The 19,106-nt window shown below is 36.8% G+C and overlaps 2 protein-coding genes across 6 annotated transcripts in view; one reads left to right on the top strand and one right to left on the bottom strand.

The window, feature by feature from the left end:
• The window catches only part of LOC105155101 (peroxisomal leader peptide-processing protease), an 80,540-nt gene that overhangs the window by 55,648 nt on the left and 5,786 nt on the right, over positions 1 to 19,106 (bottom strand). The gene's annotated exons all lie outside the window — the stretch shown is intronic.
• Positions 1 to 19,106, top strand: part of ITP (ion transport peptide) — a 60,693-nt gene that overhangs the window by 36,686 nt on the left and 4,901 nt on the right. Inside the window, exons 2-3 of one of the 4 annotated variants that reach the window (XR_015547777.1) lie at positions 13,450 to 13,826; positions 16,945 to 17,846. Coding sequence is in view for 3 of the 4 variants with exons in the window: in XM_087414645.1 (XP_087270771.1) it covers positions 13,450 to 13,826; positions 16,945 to 17,065 (498 nt within the window). In the remaining variant the exon portion in view is untranslated. Of the gene's footprint in view, positions 1 to 13,449; positions 13,827 to 16,944; positions 19,102 to 19,106 lie in introns of those variants that run through there. The other 3 variants (XM_087414645.1, XM_011071011.2, XM_087414646.1) reach the window with 3 other exon arrangements.

Below are 19,106 nucleotides of genomic sequence, written 5' to 3' on the forward strand. Positions count from 1 at the left end.
GATATAACTGTATAAGGAATGATCATAAAAAAAGTCTCTCTCTCTCTTTCTCTCTCTCTCTCTAGCCGCTGAGCCATAGAAGGTTAATTTATGTTGATTAAAGGACGCGCACTAATTAATTTCAAAAAATTAAAATAACATAATTGTATAAAAAAGAATGAATACTAAGCATATTTTAATAAGAATAATTCAAATATACGTTTGCAACATAAAGAAAATTGAATTCGATATTTTTGTATAAAATGACAATTGCTATACAATAATATATGGATACAAGAATTAATAACTAATATAGTAAATTCAAATAATAATTTATCTTTTATCTTAATGTTACTTTACAGAGAAAGAGAAGAATTATTTTTACTCGTAACTTTTATTATCCAGACAATCACTATATAATGAGTCCAATAAAACCACTGACAATTCCAAAGGGATATAATTAGGTGGATCTAATAGACCCACGCAGTTCCAGAAGATTAAAATCTCACCTCTCGCATTCTACGCGCGTTTTTCGTGAAAGGTCAGGTCGTTCCTTTTAAAGAAACAGTCCTGCCGCGGGTCTCAGTGTCGCGATTTAATTTTCACGCGCAAATTCTGCTTTCGCTGACGAAGAGATGTCCAAGCGACACGAAAGGAAACGAAGACCCAGACGTGAAGGTGGATGCGAATGACGGCCGATGACGAGCGTAGCGATCAGTGGACTTACGACGGCGCGATTACGCACACACATTGTGCGTACGCGCGTATGCACAATGCACATGCCTGGGCGATGGGAGGAAGCCGAGGAAGGGCGTGAGCGCGCGCAGAGGGTCCGCGTGGCACACCTGTTGAGCATTCCTTCACGAATGCACGCGCGTGTGAGCCCACCGACGCGACACGGCTACGTGCGTCACATACGTCATCCGTGTACGCGCGCAAGCGGCCCACAGGTGTACTCATTAATTCCATTACGTTGCACGGCGGTGCCCCGCGCACTGCGAGCGCACCGAGGCCGAGATCAGAGGTCCTGTCGGTTGCGCACAAAAAGATATGAGAGAGACAGAGGATCAATAGCGTGTAAATCTGACGTAAGGTTTGTGGGCGCGAAGGTTTGATAAAAGATGTGAGATACCTGTAACAATGATTTCTTTCTGAAAGAAAGATGGCATAGCTCCTTTGAAGAAAATTATATGATGAAGAAAAGAAGAGGATTCTGCATATTCTAATTATATCCTGAAATGAATTAGTTTTCATGTATGATGTAGCTTATAATGTAGTGAACAAAAGATGACATATAGATATAAGGCTGAATAATAATGATTATTGTATGCTGTATTTTAACTTTTTGAATTCTCCTAGAACTAACCAGAAATGTAGCTGGAATTGTGATAAATTATCGACACTTTTTTCCAAGTGCCATGTTTTTAGCCTTTGTTTAAAATTATTAAATATTCGGGTTCGACCACGAGCCGTTTGGTGATAAATTGCGAAAACATTATGTCGTGTGACATACACTTGATTTATTAATCAAAGGGAAAAAAGCATCGTTCTTTAATTCTTGAACGTGAGTTATGTGGAATCCGTGCGGTTTAGTAATTAATAGAGATATCGGTGACAGATAGAAGCGTTTATTTGAATTGATAATGTTGCTATATATGCGACAGAAACCAGTTGTGTCTCATCGACAAGAAATATGGTTATTGACTTGACACGTGATTGACGTTTACCGGACACTCTTTGTGTGCGAGCGGGTGAATGTATTTTCACGAGCTGTATACGACGCTATTCGGCCGTCTTTATGATTGGCTGCCGATCTCGGCGGTTTTATCTACTAGACTACTAGACAGTGTAACGATTGACAATACAGAAAATAGATGACAGAGGTTAGAGAAAGATAATGATCCTTGAAAGGACTTGAATCTATTGTGTATTGTATATTACATTATTATTTATTACCCTGGAAAATGAGAATTGTTAGTATGAAAGGAGTATAATTACGATAATATTTTTCATTTAATCTGCCTATCAAATATATTTTATTACCGTTATATTCCACAGAAAAAACGGTTTTGTTAAAATATTTAAAAATTTCACTAAGTCTGAAAATAATCTAAATAATTATATAGAAACTTAAACGTTGATGACAATTTTGCAAAACGTTTTAGTAACCAGTTTAACAATACAATCGCCAATCCCGTTAGAATTGCCGAAGATGCCAATTTAGAAATTTCCTATCCTTGTTTTTGGTTAGTAAAAAATTAATTTGATATTATTTATATTGTTATATATAGAATTATTTGTATTATATTCGTATATTTTCAATATTCTGTATTATATATCTAAAACGAAAAACAAAAAATTGAAATGACTAATGGAATTAAAACGGAGGTAAACCATTCTAATATTAAGCATCATACTATACTTGAAAATAATGATTTAAAAAATTCTTTTTGAATGTGTATCTAGCTAAATTTTTAGATACTGCAGCAAAATCATTGTTAGTATGTGGAATGAAAATCGAAAGTTTCTACTATCGTATACTCGTGGCCGGTTCCACGTGAAACGAATGACGGTACGCGGATCAGATCAAATCTATGTGCGTACGCCAATATTTATGCAATGGCCTTAATGCGCGCAACGGTGGCGTCTCTACATGCCAACCTTGAATCACTTTTAACAATAAAGTCATGCAGGGACGACGAACATGATTCTCCTGTTTCATTAGGCGACGAGCGATGTGAATTTTAATTAACGGAAATCAAACGATTCGTACGGGGAGAAATCGCTGATACTTCACCAATTAATAAAATAATATCAACGTATTCTACTTCATTCTCCTATTCTTATCAATGTAGATTAACTTTAATCTCGGTTCAGCTCTTTTTACTCTTTTTCTAATTCTTCAAATTAGCAAGTTGAACTTAGATTAAAGCTAATCTTAGAATTAGAAGAAGATAAAGAATAAATTGAGAGATTAAAGTTAGTTTATATTAGAGTATTAATGTATGAGAGATCTTTCTCAACGAAACTCGAGACTCGCTGGCTCGACCGCGGGGTGATACAATCCGCGACCCGGTAATCAGAAGGTAACATCATCGTCGCTAATTACAGACGCAACACGGCGCAAGAGGAGCCGGAGGCGGTTGGGAGATAAATCGATTCTCCGTCGGAGATCTCTCGACGCCGCTCGCGGAGATCTCGCGGTGGGCGAGGGTGTCTTACCCGTGAAAAATTTCGCGTTCGATTAATGGGTCCGAACGAATCGCCGTGCCGATCGGAATCGCTTAGCATTTAATCATCGCGTGAATGCGCAAAGGTCGACAAAGGCCAATAGAACCGTCCTTATATAATTATCGCGAGCGGGATTGACGTCATCGATTCTACCACGGTGCCTGGTGCCGCCGCCTGTTCTCGCGCATTGACGGTGGACAACAAAGCGATTTCGCCTTTTCTATCCCGATTCGTTTCCACGAAAATATTTGGCGGCAACCTCAATAGGAGATGATCCCTCGCCTCCATCAGGGGGCATTTATTCGAATTCTCTTCATCTTTTTCACGGAGACACTTTTCTATGCAACGCGTGTATGGTCTGACCTCCCTGATCGTGTCGGAGCGAAGCCTTAGTGACTCACGTCGTGTTAACGATTGGATATGCTCTAAGCGACGATTATGTAGTATAGGTAGATCATCAGCCATCCCACAGACTTCTATATATCACGTTAGATTGCTAATATCTAGTGAATTTACGATAGTGATTTCACGAAAATGTGATGCTGGTAGCCATCTTTATATTATAGACAATAAATGATTGATTAAGAGCGTTATGTGAATACACAAGTAAGAGTTTAATGTCTATAAACTGGATCTTAACTGGTCGAAACTGGATCTTAGATGCTTTAAATAATTTCTATGTGAATTTATATTCTAAATATGTAGTTATTTCAACTGCGCGCCGAAATTTACATAGAAGTTATTTACCGGCATTATTTATAAGCATTGATGTATTCATATGACTGATTCTTGCCTTCTTTGCTAGATCTAAGTGTAGGAACAAATCACATTAAAGAATCGCTGAACATTCACTAATCAGTTTTCTCTGCTGCTAGCTATTATTTTATCTATGTTGTGAAATAAATGTCAACGAACTTTGTACCATTATGTTGTACATACGATTACACATGAAAATAAAATTAAAAAAATAAAATTATGGTATAGTATAGTTGCTATGAAATGTAAGTCGGGAAATGCATAGATTCCCGATCTTTTCTTGCCTAATTACTATCACACTCGTAGAATTAATCACGGTAGTCAGTAATGATACCCTCGTGACATTTTGTTCAGAGAAATCCTTAAGCGGTAAGTGCTTACGTATGATAGTTACGTAATGTAACGCCGCCATGATCTTTACGCAGGGTGGTCCAGATTCAAGTACACTCTCTTTTACGATATGAAATACGTCTGACAAGTAATTTCCCTTCCGGCGAATCTCTCTTGCGCCTTGTAACATCATTGACACTTTCGTTATCGGAAAAAAAAAAAAAAAGAAGACCGAACGTGACTGAACTTTGGACCACCCGGCGTAGGAAAATTCCGCAACGCTCACGGCTAACGGGGGGTCAAAAAATACGTCTCCACCTCTCTAATAACATGTTTTTCATCGAGAAAAATCATTCGCGGCGATACCGCTCTGGGGTGCGTATCGAGGGCCCGAATCACCGCGTTGGAAGAAAACACGACGGTGGGCCCTTTGCATACACGCGCGCGTTTATTACTCACGTACACGTATACATGCACGCATTCACGCACGCATGCAGGATAGTAGGCAGGTAGGTCCGCGGACGTCAAAGAGATCGGCGAGGCCCCTGAAGAGAAGGAGAGTGCCTCGTTGCCGCTTGATTTACGGTCCGCCTCGTCCTTTTTTTTCTCTTTCTTCTTTCCTGGGGGCCCCTTCGTTCCGCTGCCCTCCGTATTTTCATCTTCGTCCTTCACCTCTCTCTCACCCTCTCCCTCTCTTTTTCTCTCCTCCCTTCCGAACGGTATATAGCGTGTGTGTAGCACACGTATCGCATGGCATATGTTATGTGGTACATGGTATACCGGCGGCGGCGGCGGCGGCGGCGGCGGCCGACTGCCTAATTAGAGGGCCTGTCCCTCCTCTCGCCTTCTCCTCGTTCGGCCCTCTCGACATCTTGATCTTCCCTTCTCGTCCTCTCTCATCGCTCCCGCGCGCACATACGCGTGCAAAAACCACAATCCGGCCACAGGCTAGTGCGCGCGTGCGTCTCGCCGCGTGCGGCACGCGTGTGTGCGTCCACGGGAACGAGCTCTCTTTCGCCGATCTGCGTATAGACAGGTACAGTCCAAGTCCGTTATATTAGATAATCGAGAAAGTTCATGCAATTTCGATAGATTTTTTTCACTTAATAATGTTACAGAAAGAAATTAAAAGTATTTGATAAATTATAGTTAAATTATGATAATTGCAACCATTTTTTTCTCTGTGTACTAATATCAAAGCATTAATAACTGTAAAAATGGAACTTCTAACTGTATTTTATTGTACAGTTAAGTTACAAATACTAAATACTTTTTTGTCAGTGTGATGATTGATTCCTAAGCGAGACGAGTGGAAAGAGTAAGAATGTTTTGTATGCGAATTTTATTGTCTATTGTAATATAAAATTGATGGATGATTATTGTATTCACGGTCGTTAAATAATTACAATAATTATTCCGCAGCACCTACTTTGTAATCAACGTATCCTTCGCAAATAATAATTTGATTATTTCTTCTGATATGTCAATTAACGTTTTCTTAAAATGCAATCATTCTGTGCCATCGTGATATGCTAGACTCGCGGGTATCATTATTTCATCGAACGATTCTAATGTCCATTTTCAATAATGCAAATTAACTTTAACCTCGATTTAATTTATCCTTTATCTTTTCCTAATTCTTAGAACCAGAGAAAATGATAAAAGGTAAGTTAAACGACGATTAAAGCTAATCTATATTGATCGAAATACATCCAAGTACGATTAATGCCCGTTTCCGTTGATGTAGATTAACTTTAATCTCGGTTTAACTTATTCTTTTTCTACTTTTTAAAACTAGAAAAGATAAAGCGTAAGTTGAACCGAGATTAGTCAATCTACTTCTCCTGGGAATAAAACGAACGGAATTATTATGCCGCAAAAATGCAAATCTTCGAATAAACTTTCAAGACTTGCCACCGACTCGATTTTCGATGCGTAAATTTCGCATCTAAATGAACAGGCTTTTCGAGAGATATCTCCGACGGTTATCTCCCGGCTCTGGAACGACTTCGCCGGCCATACCCACCGATGCCGCGAGTCATTACTGTTCGACGATGTATGAGCGCGCGGGTCCACCGTGAGACGCACGGTGTATGTAGTATGTACACTCGGCTCGCATGGTGTCCATACTCCATCGTGCGTACGTGTATACGCGTATATTCGTACGTATCACAAACGAGGCGGTCGTGCGAGCGCATCACGATCTCACGGGGGCCTTATAGTGGGGCAGGGGGCCCCCTCGCGAGATCCTGTCCGGCAACTCCTCACGAGATTGAGTCATCCGGCACGAGAAAAAGACCACCTGGCGAGGAGAGCCGATATATCTAACGATACCGCCAAGCAGCTCTCTTCGGACTTTCCCTCTCTCCCTCTCTTGTTTCCCTTCCTCCGGGGTCCAATCGGACCCCCGGTCCCCGTTCGTTTCTCGCCGTTGGCCCACGACAAGAGCGTGCAGGACACGCGGATGCTGCTCTTCGTCTTCTCCCCGAGGGAAGCCAGCAACGCGTTTCGGTAATTGCACGCGTTTCACCGCTTCTTCTTATCCTCCTTACTGCGGTACTTTTTTGCGGAAGGCCTCACCGGCGTGTACAGTGACTTCTTAAAGTCGCCGCTCTTTCGGCGTACGCTGTTTATCCCGCTTTTATGTTCCTCCCGAAGTAATGACAGGCCCAGCATGATACACGCGCATACGTCTACCTGAGGCCGATCCTCTTAATGTCATCGTGACGACGAGCGGGCTTCGCGGATGCGCAGGTCGTTGACATTATAGTCAGAGCGATCGGAGGATTGAGATTAGATTGGGCGCGATGGTTCTGGACTTTTGGGACCGACGTGGTACAAAAGAGACCCGTCCTGCACCCTCGGAAATCTTTCGTATTCCACCCGATTCCCTAACGCGAGATTTACCGAGCAAAGAGTATGCCATTCTTGGGAATCTATACCGCAAATTAGGAGCTCCCAAAATAACACGAAATCTAAAATCAAGACGCAAGACGTGAGACATCTTTTTGGTATCTCTCGCACAGATGTTTTTGACGTTCTTTTAAACGACTTCTAGACGCTCAATTTTATTATTGTATGATTATTTTGTATAATATTATTTGATGTCCCCTTTAAACAATTCATAACTAAAGCATGGACTGCGTTATCCGTATGTAAAATTGGTCGACAGAAATGAGAGAAATAGGACGCGAGATGGCCTTCATCTCTTTCTATTCAATCAATCGCAATATCTAGAAAGAAAGGGAGATTCATGAACCGTCTTCATGCTCCCTCTTTTTTATTTTTATTAATCACATTTGATATACTATTTTGATATGGATGGTTTATTACAACAGTCTAGAGACTCCAATATAGCCTTCAAATAATCAATAATATTGGACAACATCAATTATAGTCTAGACGTTTTATTTTCTTCAAAATATCTTATGTCTCAATTTTGGACATTGGATTGAGTCTTTCATATTGCAATTTAACGCGCGCTGCCAATTGGACGTTGCAGTGTAATAAAAAAAAACAATGGAGGATTATTTTCAAAAATATATACGTTGCAGATTAGATTTTTTATGTATTTAGGATACATTCCGTTTCACGCATGATGTGCATAATGCGTCATTTATCCTTGTTTATCATTCGATGATTAACAAGGATAAATGATGCATCATGCGCATCATGCGTAAAACGGAACGCAGCCTCAGACAGAATAATCTCGATTTAGTTGATCTCTTATCAACTCTCAAATTTTCGCCCTACGTTCGAGGATAGCACGATCGTTGCTGCTGGACACCCTGTATACCATGCAAACGAGCCGCTGCGGGGCAAAGTGTATAGCTTTTTGCAAAAGGAGCCTTGTAGATTGCACACCTGTACATGGTTGAGCCAAGGAAAGACCTCATCTATCGAGCAAGTCTCCATTGACTTTTTCTTTCCCTCACGTACCCCTCGGCAAGCTTTCGTGCTTCTTTCTTTTCCTCTTTTCGTGTCTGTCCGCTTCGTCGTGCCACCCTCTACGTATTATCTTCCTTTATATGCAGTGTAAGGTGCATACATTGTTACGGTTACATCATAATTAAATCTGAAATGACATCCATGAAAGGGATGCAGATTTGTCTAGAATATCGATTTTTGCAATATTGAGAATACAATTCTGTTCTTTAGATTTAATTAGATTATTTCTTATAAAACTGACAATTTTATATGTATTTTTAATTTTCAAATTTTATTTTTATTGTCAATTTAAACATATTTACTAAAAAGATATAAGACAATATTTTATTTGATCGTCAAATAATTAGTCCTATCAAAATATCAATGTAATTGAATATACACGTATAATTGAATATTCGAGAATGTTAATTGTTATTAAGTAAAAGAGAGAGTTACGATTTATTTTTATTATTATTAACTTCAATATATTACAAAGATATAAGACAATTGACAACTTAGAATAATTCTAGCCTAATCATAAAATCCATCTTAGACAAAATAGAAAATTTTGAAAAGGATTATTGATAAGGCTATCGATGATATATTGATATATTAATATATTGATTAATAAGAATTTAACTTTCATTGCATACTTCAGGTTGTAAATAAAAGGAATGTGATTTTCGTTTCATCATTTTGACATTTCATTCTGTGTCATTATGCGATATTGCGGCATAACTTCGTTAGAACATTAGTAGTTCTCATTTGAATTATCTCTATACGGAAAGCGGAATACGTATAACTTGCATTGACCCGATCTCTGTGTTACGCCCACAGGCCGTTCAGTCTAAATATATCAATGATTTTTCGCGAGAGACATAATCGAAACATTGCTATATCGACGCGACGCATTGATATCGCGAGCTTTTTGCGAAACATTTTTACGCCTTACGCAATCGCATTGACACTGCGATCGTCTCGATTTTTCAAGAAGATTGAAAAAATGCCCGTCAAAAGTCAATTAATTCAAGAACTTAATTATTCACAGAAACTGTAAATACATCGGGTTATTAAGTAATTGGAACAGTTTTACTAAAATCTTGAAAAAAATTTGAAAAAAATATCTAGCGCCGAAAAAAAGTCTGCATTAATTAGAATTCTAGTTAAAAATGGACAAATCGGAATTTTCTGTCTAAATCTATTATAATTTTAGTCTTGAGATAATCAAAACTCTGTTTGATACGATCAAAATCTTCTGGTTTATCTATTTTCAGAAACTTTTCCCAATGTGAGAATTCCCGGATTTTCCCCGAGTTCCTCTGGGAAAATTCTGGCCAAACGCCTGAAAAACGTTTCGCTGTTTCTTAACAAGCATGTCAGTTAAGGGATTCCGTCTTATTTTATTAGCCATTAACCAATTTTGCTTTGTAAATTACAGTGAACATGTTGCAGCGCGTTATCATGCGCGACGATACCTTCGTAAGTCGCTCCACATCGGTTGGTTAAAAAGCGCCATTATTTACACGTTGGGATTTTTACGGAGTGGCCGGTTCTTGCGCCGTCCGTCGGTGCTAAATATTGTATCATGTAATCTGCCTGTAAGTAAGTCGAATGTGTTTCGCTTCGTGAGACCGACCCAACTGGACCCCAGTGCGCACGCTGTACCGTTTTTTTTAAAGCCGGCTCATTTACCATCTCGCGGTCCAGCGGTGTCAGAGGCGAGAGCGACGGTTCCGCGGCGCATATATCGATGCACTTTATGCCCCTGTGTGGTCCGGTTGTCAATGCAACTGGGAAATTTAAGATAAGAGGCCCCACGGACTTAAATCCGAACGGAGGACGTCTGCCATTACCGAAATCGGGGCCAAGCGGAAAGTTGAGTCCCCCATACCTTAAAATGTACCGGTGCAACTGGGCCTAATTTATGACGTCTTTACGCGCTTTATCAGTCCCTTCAGATTTTTCTCACACGCGTTATCCCGATCGGGTCCCCCAAGACGAAATGAGAGAGCTGCGATAAGGATAACCGAGGAGATTTATTTAGAGGATTGCGACGAATGTTTATAAATTCCTTCTTTCTGTATTAATTAAAGAAGAAAAATTCGCGATTTTAGAAAGTACACGTTTACAAATTAAACATCTCGTTTAAATATCTTGAATAAATTTATTGGCCAGGACATTTTTAATTGCGACATTTATAATTCAATTCACGGTTAGTAGATACGCAGATTATTTTCGATTTATAGTGAATACTTGTTTCATAACGAGAATCCAATTCTATAAATACGAAGAACATTATATCCAATTTATTAAGATTCAAAGCAATGTGTAAAAATAAGATTAAGAATGAGCAAAATTCAAGATAAATGTTGTAAGGTGACAAGTAATTTATTAACACTTCACTAACAAGATGATAAGAATACTATCACTACATTCAGTACTTTTAATATTTTCATTAGTAAAATTTTCGTTATTAGTAAGATAAAAGAGAGAATATAGAACACGATACATTTCTCTCAGTGTCAAAAATTAGATACAATGTTTTTTGTATTTATATATAGAAATTGGAATTTTTCATTATGAATTTTTCATTAATAAATTGTTTAACACCTAAGGATCTTATCTTGTATTTTATTCGTTATTAGCCTTATTTCTGCATATTGATTTGCAAATTATGAGCTGTATGAACACTTATTTACTGTTAAGATTTATCTTGAAATACGTAACTTGTGAAATATTTATTTCCCCTTTCATACACGCCCCTAAGAAATTCGAGATCATATTAATATTTCAAGACACGAGATACTTACACGCGGAATGCAATTAAATTAATTAAACAGAGATACTGCTTACATACACTCGTGACATGTATTTACTTTCACCTTATCCAGGACGTCTGGAAATTCTAGTTAAGCCATTGCGATTACGCGATAGTTGGAAAGATTAACGATGGATTCAAGCCCAAATCAGTTAAGTAGCAAACGAGGAGGCTTTAAAGATGGAAAGATTCTGACTTTTTGATACAATGCCGCTCTAATGGCAGGTTCACACCGGATACGTTCCGAGAAAGTCAATCCCCGAAGAGAAATGAGACAGATCTCGGAACATGTTCATTCTTTCCTGCAGAGACAAGTGGTTACCTTAAGAAATCTATACGAGAGTAGAGAAAGAGAGAGGGGGGGGGGGGGAGTTAAAAAGAGAGGAGGGGCAGAAAACGGAAGAGAGTGAGAGGAGAGTCTTAACGATCTCAGGATGCGGGCGACTTTGGGGGCAAATTATCGGCCTACGGCCAATTACCAGGTGGAGGCGCCGATATATAGAAGAGAGCGGTTGCCGGAGAAGTTCCGAGAATCGTCCTGGCGGCTAAAAATAAGATCCCACCCGGGAGCGGTGATTATGTTCCGAAAAAAGAAGAAATCAGGCGAAACGCTCGCTCTCGTGTGCAGGTGGCGAGTGGGATGAGGAAGAAGAGAGGTGGAACGAACCATGGATGGTATAGACGATACAGACGTAAGAGGGAAAAAGAGGGACACATGGAGAGGGGAGGGGGAGGAGGCGAAAAGAAAGAGAGTGAGAAAGGAGGGTCTCCTCGTGGTGATCGTGCGCTGGGGCTTCGGTTAATGAAGTTGTCGGTTGAGGACGTTTACAGGTAGAGCCTACCTGCGTGTGGTCCATTCACAGCGACTGCTGCAGGACTGGTTAAGAGTTGCTTTACATCTCAACCTGTGTGTGTGCAAGCCGGGCCGGTCAGCCGGCCGGCTGGTCAATCGAAGGAGAAGGAGGAGGAGAGCGAGAAGATGATGAGGTATATTGGTATACCCGACATGCGAATGTCCGTCGTTACATATACGAGTGCTCTCGATGAACAGTCATGCCACAACGACGTCGAATCGCGAGGTCAAACTCCCGGTTTCTCTCGGAGATCATGTTTTTAAACATTTCATTCTGAAAGATACCTTCGAACTGCACGATTGCTTTAATCTGACATAAAGCAGTATGATTGAAAGATAGGAAAGGAATAGAAAAGAATTTTGCAACGAATGAAAAGATGATTCTTTGGAAAAAATTTTTTGAAGAAGCTTGGCTCCACACGTGGTGAATTTTATGATTTATTACTTACGATCCCATGAACGCCAGGGGGGTTTGATTTTAGAATCATTCATTCTTAAAAGAAGGCGAAAGCTGAAAGAGCCAGCTTTACTTCAGCTTTAAGATATCTATTTTTAGTTTCAATTCATCTAATTTGGTTGAAAATATCTATTATTAGAAAAAACCGAAAATAATGACGATACTATAAACACATTCCTGGTATATGCCGAAAATAGAACGAGCAATTCCAACCGAGCAAAGAGTATTTAGTATACATTCCTAATAACATATGTGAATGTTTTTCATGTTTTCGTTGCTATGTTATCATCATGTCAATTTAATTTCGTCGCTAATCATATCTTTCAATTTAATCTGTTATCAGTAAAAACATGAATTTTTAATTACTCGCGTTAAAAATTCATGTTTTTACTGATAACAGATTATATGTATATATATATATATATATATATATATATATATATATATGTAAAAGTTTATATTAATCTCAACTATTTAGAAAGTAATGTATATATTAATTAAATGATAAAAATCTATATATACCAACTTGTTAAGAATGTATTAAGTATGTCTGATTCTATTAGGTGTTGGAATTAATTCGTAGCGTTTTTAATGAAAGAATGTTATTTATTTCACATGAGCATTAAAAAATACATTAATGAAAGTACTTCCCATCACTTGTAAAACGCTACGAATTAATTCCAACACCTAATACATAATAAATATAAATCTTTAAATAATGATTCGCATGTAAAAAATTCTATGTCGTTTTAAATGAATAGAACGCGTATTTTTTCTATTATATATCAATCATATAAATAATTTAGGCACAGGTATGTAGGAACAAATAGTATGGTCTATAAATACGGAATTTTTAGCAGCTGGTGCTAAGCAAGTTGTAATTAACATGGAAACTACTTTCTGTATCTTACAGACAGTAATACATAAAATTTGTAAACATATAAAAGGCATAAAACTACTTTAAATAGAGACAACAAAGGCAATATTTTTAATGATTTGACGAATCAAAGAATCTTTGAGAATGTAGCATGTGGCTTATTTTTAAGTCGAAATTAGAAAAAAAGACTACAGTTTAATGACTATGGCTCTTTTTTTCAGATGATGCATCGGCAGCAGAACTCTCACTCATCATCTAACGACGAATTCGCGATGTATCCATCGGCCGCGTATCATTCCTCGTGTTCGACGCTACTCACGTCGACGTCGTCATCGTCGTCGAGGTCGTCGTCCGCGAGGTCGTCCTGTCCGTTACTGATGTCCATCCTCACGTGGTCGCTGACGTTACTGTTGATCTCGTCTTGCATCGACTTGGGCGCGGACGCCGCCAGTCTTAGCGGCCATCCTCTGGGCAAAAGGTCGTTCTTTGACATCCAGTGCAAGGGCGTGTACGACAAGAGCATCTTCGCCCGTCTGGACCGCATCTGCGAAGACTGCTACAACCTCTTCCGGGAACCGCAATTGCATATGCTTTGCAAGTACGTTTAATTATCCACAATGACTAGATACTTTCGCGACCGACAGTCCGCGTGTTGCTGCTGTTGCTCCGTGGTGATTTAGAGCGTAAAGCCGATGGAAGATGAGATATTCGCAATCGTCTGCGATGACGCGATTGATAGAAACGTGGTAATCTTGATATAAAAAGGAATTTAAAGTTATGATCTATCACAGGATTGCTACAAAACTAGAAACCAGGGAATTGTCAAACCATTGTCAGGAAATTTGCAAAATTAAAATTCTTGATTTTTGGAATAATTTAGATGGATAAATAGCTGGATGCTAACTTCAATTCATGAGAAATAAACCATTAAAATATTCTAATTTTGTATTTTAATTTTATTTCAAAAACATTTAATATTCACATAGATGTACTCCAAAAAGTTTTTTATATATATCTCTGTTATTATTTTTTATTTTTTATCATTTAATATTATATTATTTAAGATATACAATTATGTATATAACATACAAATATATTAAAAATATATTCCAATACTTAATTAGCAGTTTATTCCTCGAGATTTAATGAATAATCTTCATGTTATGCTATTTGCAATTCGTAAAACCGATTTGAGGGCTGCAAATGCGTGCTCGTTTTTTCATCATAAACTCCACAATCTTGGAGAAGTCAAATTAGTAAATGCATATTTTATATTTGATCGAGAGATTCTGTGTGAAAACAGATGCGATCAAGAAAAATTGAGTGTAATTTTAGAGTAAAAACAAAAATATCTAAAGACTCTTGTTATCAGATAAAAATAAAATTAAGTAAAGGGTATATAAAAGTAAAAACAAGAATCAAAAACAGTAAAACTTTAATAAACACACGTCAATTTTTTAATACTTATTCTCGATGTCATTATATTAAAAATACTATTAATATAATAATAATATATATTGATGGTATAATATATAAAATGTCTTGCAGCAATAAAAATTACATGTTTCAGTCGTCTCTTTTGTAATGTTGACATGTGTAGTCCGGCCATCTCGGTTGTTAAACTATGCGATCTCTTTTTAAGAATGTTACTGACCATCACTGGATACATATTTATAACTTTTTCATACTTTGTGACTTCTCTGGATTCATGGTAATTTTAACATTCAGTCGAGCAGCTGCTTGGGAACATTTCCATCGATCAACGTACAATCCATCGGAGATGGTTAGCTTACTAACTTTTATTTTTATTTTTAATTGATTTATTGTTTCACTTTACTGCGGGTTACGACTGCGATTTTAATAAATCTGAAGATGGCTCGATCAAGAAGCCGAAACATGTAATTTTTATTGTTGTAAGACATTTTATATGTTACATCATCTTATGTTTTTGACTCTTATGCCCTTTACTTAATTTTATTTTTATTCTGGAGCAAGTTCTTGTGTATAATATATGAGATTCATCTCACGAGCTAAGACGGATTTTTGAAAATATTATCGCGGATAGCAGAGAAAAATTAGTCAGAGAAAATTCTATCGAGTTCTGACAATGAAACAATTTCGCGAACGACTTCCGCCGTGTGATTTCTACCTTGAAAAATATCGGCGGGGAACAACGGCCAAGGTGGATGTACAGATATGTACCTTTGTACGTATATATATATATATACACACGCGCGCGCGCGCGCACACACACATATATACAGCTACAATACACACGTGCTCTGCTCTCGGTACTGATACACACATATACGCAAACGTACTTCCACAGAGGCGTGCGTTCACCATACGTCGGCACGCGTATCGAAATGGAATGAGATTTCTCTTCTATTTATAGCTCGTGTGAGCGAATACCAACGCACATCCGCTGCTACCTGCCGTTTGTGCCGCGCCGCGTTAAGCCGCTTAACGGCCGTCTCAAAAGAGCTATTGTGTGACGAGCGAGCGGGATCAACGTGAAAAAGAGACGGATTGACGGGCTAACTCGAATGTACGTAACGGCATGTAGCTAAATTTAGGAAAAATTTCAACCTTGTCAAGATGAAATGATGGGGAAAAGCAGATGCATCGAGGTGAATCGCAATTTAAAAAATATATTGGCGAAATAATTCAATCCTTTCACTAAGCGAAAATATTTTTGCATATATTTTTAAGTCGAGTTAAAAAAATTTTTTTTTTTGGAAGCTTAATTTTTTAAGTTGTATTGCAATTTATTTTAATTTATTCGAGTTCGCGGTTTAGAGCCGGGAATTAGATTGAAATGAATCGAAATAAATTAATATCTGTGGGTATAATTTCTGTTCATGAAATGAATAGAAAATAAAATGGAAATAAATTTCTTGTAAATATTCTTTTGATTTTACAATAACATTTTATAATTCTTTCTTTGTAAATATTGTATAACATATTCATTTCGATCGAAATAGGAGAGAATATTCCTATTCAATATTGTACTCAATATTGTATTCAATATTGTACTATGGATATAAATTCAGGATTTACATATTTCTATCAACTTTTTTTATTTAAATAAAAGTATGTATTTTCATAATTTTGAATTGTGATGTATTCACAGCTCAAAGAAATTCACAGCTTACAAATTATGTTAAAATTTTTTTTAATTGAAATGAATTCAAACGAAACTTATTCATAATTTTGAAGTGGAATATATTTATGGCTAACTCATTTAAAATCTAAATATTTTTGAACTCAAATGGATAGAAACATAAAATATGCTATTCATGTTGAATTTGGATAATTCATGTTCGTATAGATATATTATATGTTTTAATTGAAATGAAAGTAAAATGCGAAATAAGCTACTTATTCATCATGTTAAATATGAATGTATTCATGTCTGCATTATTTTATTTTTTTATTGAAATGAAATAAAATGAAAGAGAAGAATATTCATCACGTTCAGATATATTCATAAATTCGAAATGGATTTGAAAAACCAAAAGTGCGAATTCGGAAATGTTGAGATGAATTCATTTTTATTCATTTCAATTTATTCTCATTTACTGGGATGAGAGCGATATGTTTTACGATCTTTCGTGAGACATTTTTCAGGATTTTCGAGCTACGAGCTGCTGCCTACGAATGCAACTTAGTGTTAATTGTGACGTAATTCATTATGTTTTTTTAACTCTCTGCAGGAAGGAATGTTTCACCACGGACTACTTCAAAGGATGCTTAGACGTCCTGCTGCTAACGGACGAGGTCGGAAAGATCCAAATGTGGATCAAGCAACTCCACGGAGCTGATCCCGGGGTTTAGGTAGCCTTTTCTTTTTAGTTTATGATTTCTCCCTTTATGTGCCCCTTTTTATGTTCTTTCCGCTTTTCGCAAATATAAAGAACTAACTGTGTCCGCTTGCACTTCCACTATCCTTCCTCGTCTGCTCTCGTCTCGATATACGTCCACTCGTCGGCAAAACTTAAAACTCCGATTTGTTCACGCAATCTTTACATATAACGATTGTACGTAAACATCTTGTAATATTTGTAATGCTAATTTTGCCGTAAGTAATGACGAGTACATAAAAAAATCGTGAATACATTAAGTGATCGAGTTGTGCTTCATCAATCGCAGCGGTGTTTGGATCGAAAATCACGAACAAATATTTCAGAAACTGCTAATAAACGATAATATCTAGTAACGAGTAAAATGAATTATTCGCCGAGTTAAATAGCAAATGTATTATCGAATATGATTGCATTCCATTTCATGACACAAATCGACTCAAGTATCGTTCTGTCTTTTCTCGTGGAATGTCAAGAAAAATAGAATAATACTTTTGTATCGACTTGTAATACTAAAGTAAAAGTCTGTATTAATAATTCGTAAGTTTGTGTAAGAGAGATTAAGTTGTGAACAAAAATAGATATCAGGGTTGATCGAGTTTCTACTTATCCCCTTTTTTTTTTAATATATTTGTTATATTCCCGTTATCATTACTTTCAATTATATTTTCGTTGCATTTTGACATCATCCCCTGGACGAATATCCAGGCGTATTATAGTATCTTCGCACCGAGATAATGAGTATGAGATATTAGGTAATTCTACGCAAGAGAGAAAGAAAAGAAAAAGAAAAAACCTTATACTAGCGAGCAATGCTGCAATAGATAAAGATGAAGTGTTGAAATATATATAATATATAGAAATTATAAAGAAATCTTACCATTTTCTTCGAAAATGTTGGCGAACAATAAAATTAATTTTGAACAATTAATATGAATTAATATGAACAATTAATAGAAATATGAATAATTAATATATCTATTCTGTTAATTATATTTAAAATTTAATTTGACAAAATGCAGCATCGCTGGCGATGTAATATACAGCATCATCTCGTACATTCTGACTTCACATTATCTACATTCAGAAAAAATACAAAGTGATAACAACTATAAAAATAATAACTATACGAATTTTATATAAAATTAACATACATATAGTTGAAAAAATTATTTTATAATTAATTGTAACTATAAAGTAATTTATTCAACTATATATGCATTTTACATATAAAATTTGTGTAGTTGTCGCATCTTCATAGTTGCCACTACAATGTTTTTGTCTGATTGTGAGTGCATTTTGAAATACCTTTTGACTTTTTGAAGACAACGATTTTTCTACTATTTTTGCGAGTCTGTGAACGAATGTTTTACATTTTGATTTTTTGCGCCTCTTCGATATTTTTTCAGGACAATGATTAAGCAGATTGACTAGAAATACTTTTTTCTAGGTGGCGATATTTGCGATTTTGCGCTGTTTGACATTTTTGAATATTTTTGTGATTTTTTATAATACGAAACAATTCACGCTCTACTCGTGATACATTAATTCTCGATGTAGAGTGCGAAACACTCAATGCCTTCCCACACGTGTCCCAATGTCTCCCTACGCACTAACAATTACTAACTATCACAGATTTGTTCGCTAAATATGCCTATCAATATGAAATGTCGATGCACATAAAATTCTCAAGCTTTCTGTTCGAAGTGCTACTTGCGAATATCAGAATTGTAACATTCCTATCATTTTTCAAAATATTATCATTTATAAATAAAAATGTGTGGAATATGTATGTTATTATTGAATCTACGTAAAAATTGTAACTTTCTAAATTTCAAAACTATTATAATATAAAATTTTGCTATAACGAAAGTTTTTCAACTATTTACCAAATTTTATCTATTGGAACAATTGCGAACAGATCCAGTGAACACATCACGTCCAAGTTTTAGTGATTAATCGGTATTCACCAATGAACTAATCGATTTTTCTGTTCTCGATCTTTGTTCGAATCA

The sequence above is a fragment of the Acromyrmex echinatior genome, chromosome 16, assembly GCF_024713525.1.
Source record: "Acromyrmex echinatior isolate Ae372 chromosome 16, ASM2471352v2, whole genome shotgun sequence".
Taxonomy (NCBI): Eukaryota; Metazoa; Arthropoda; class Insecta; order Hymenoptera; family Formicidae; genus Acromyrmex; species Acromyrmex echinatior.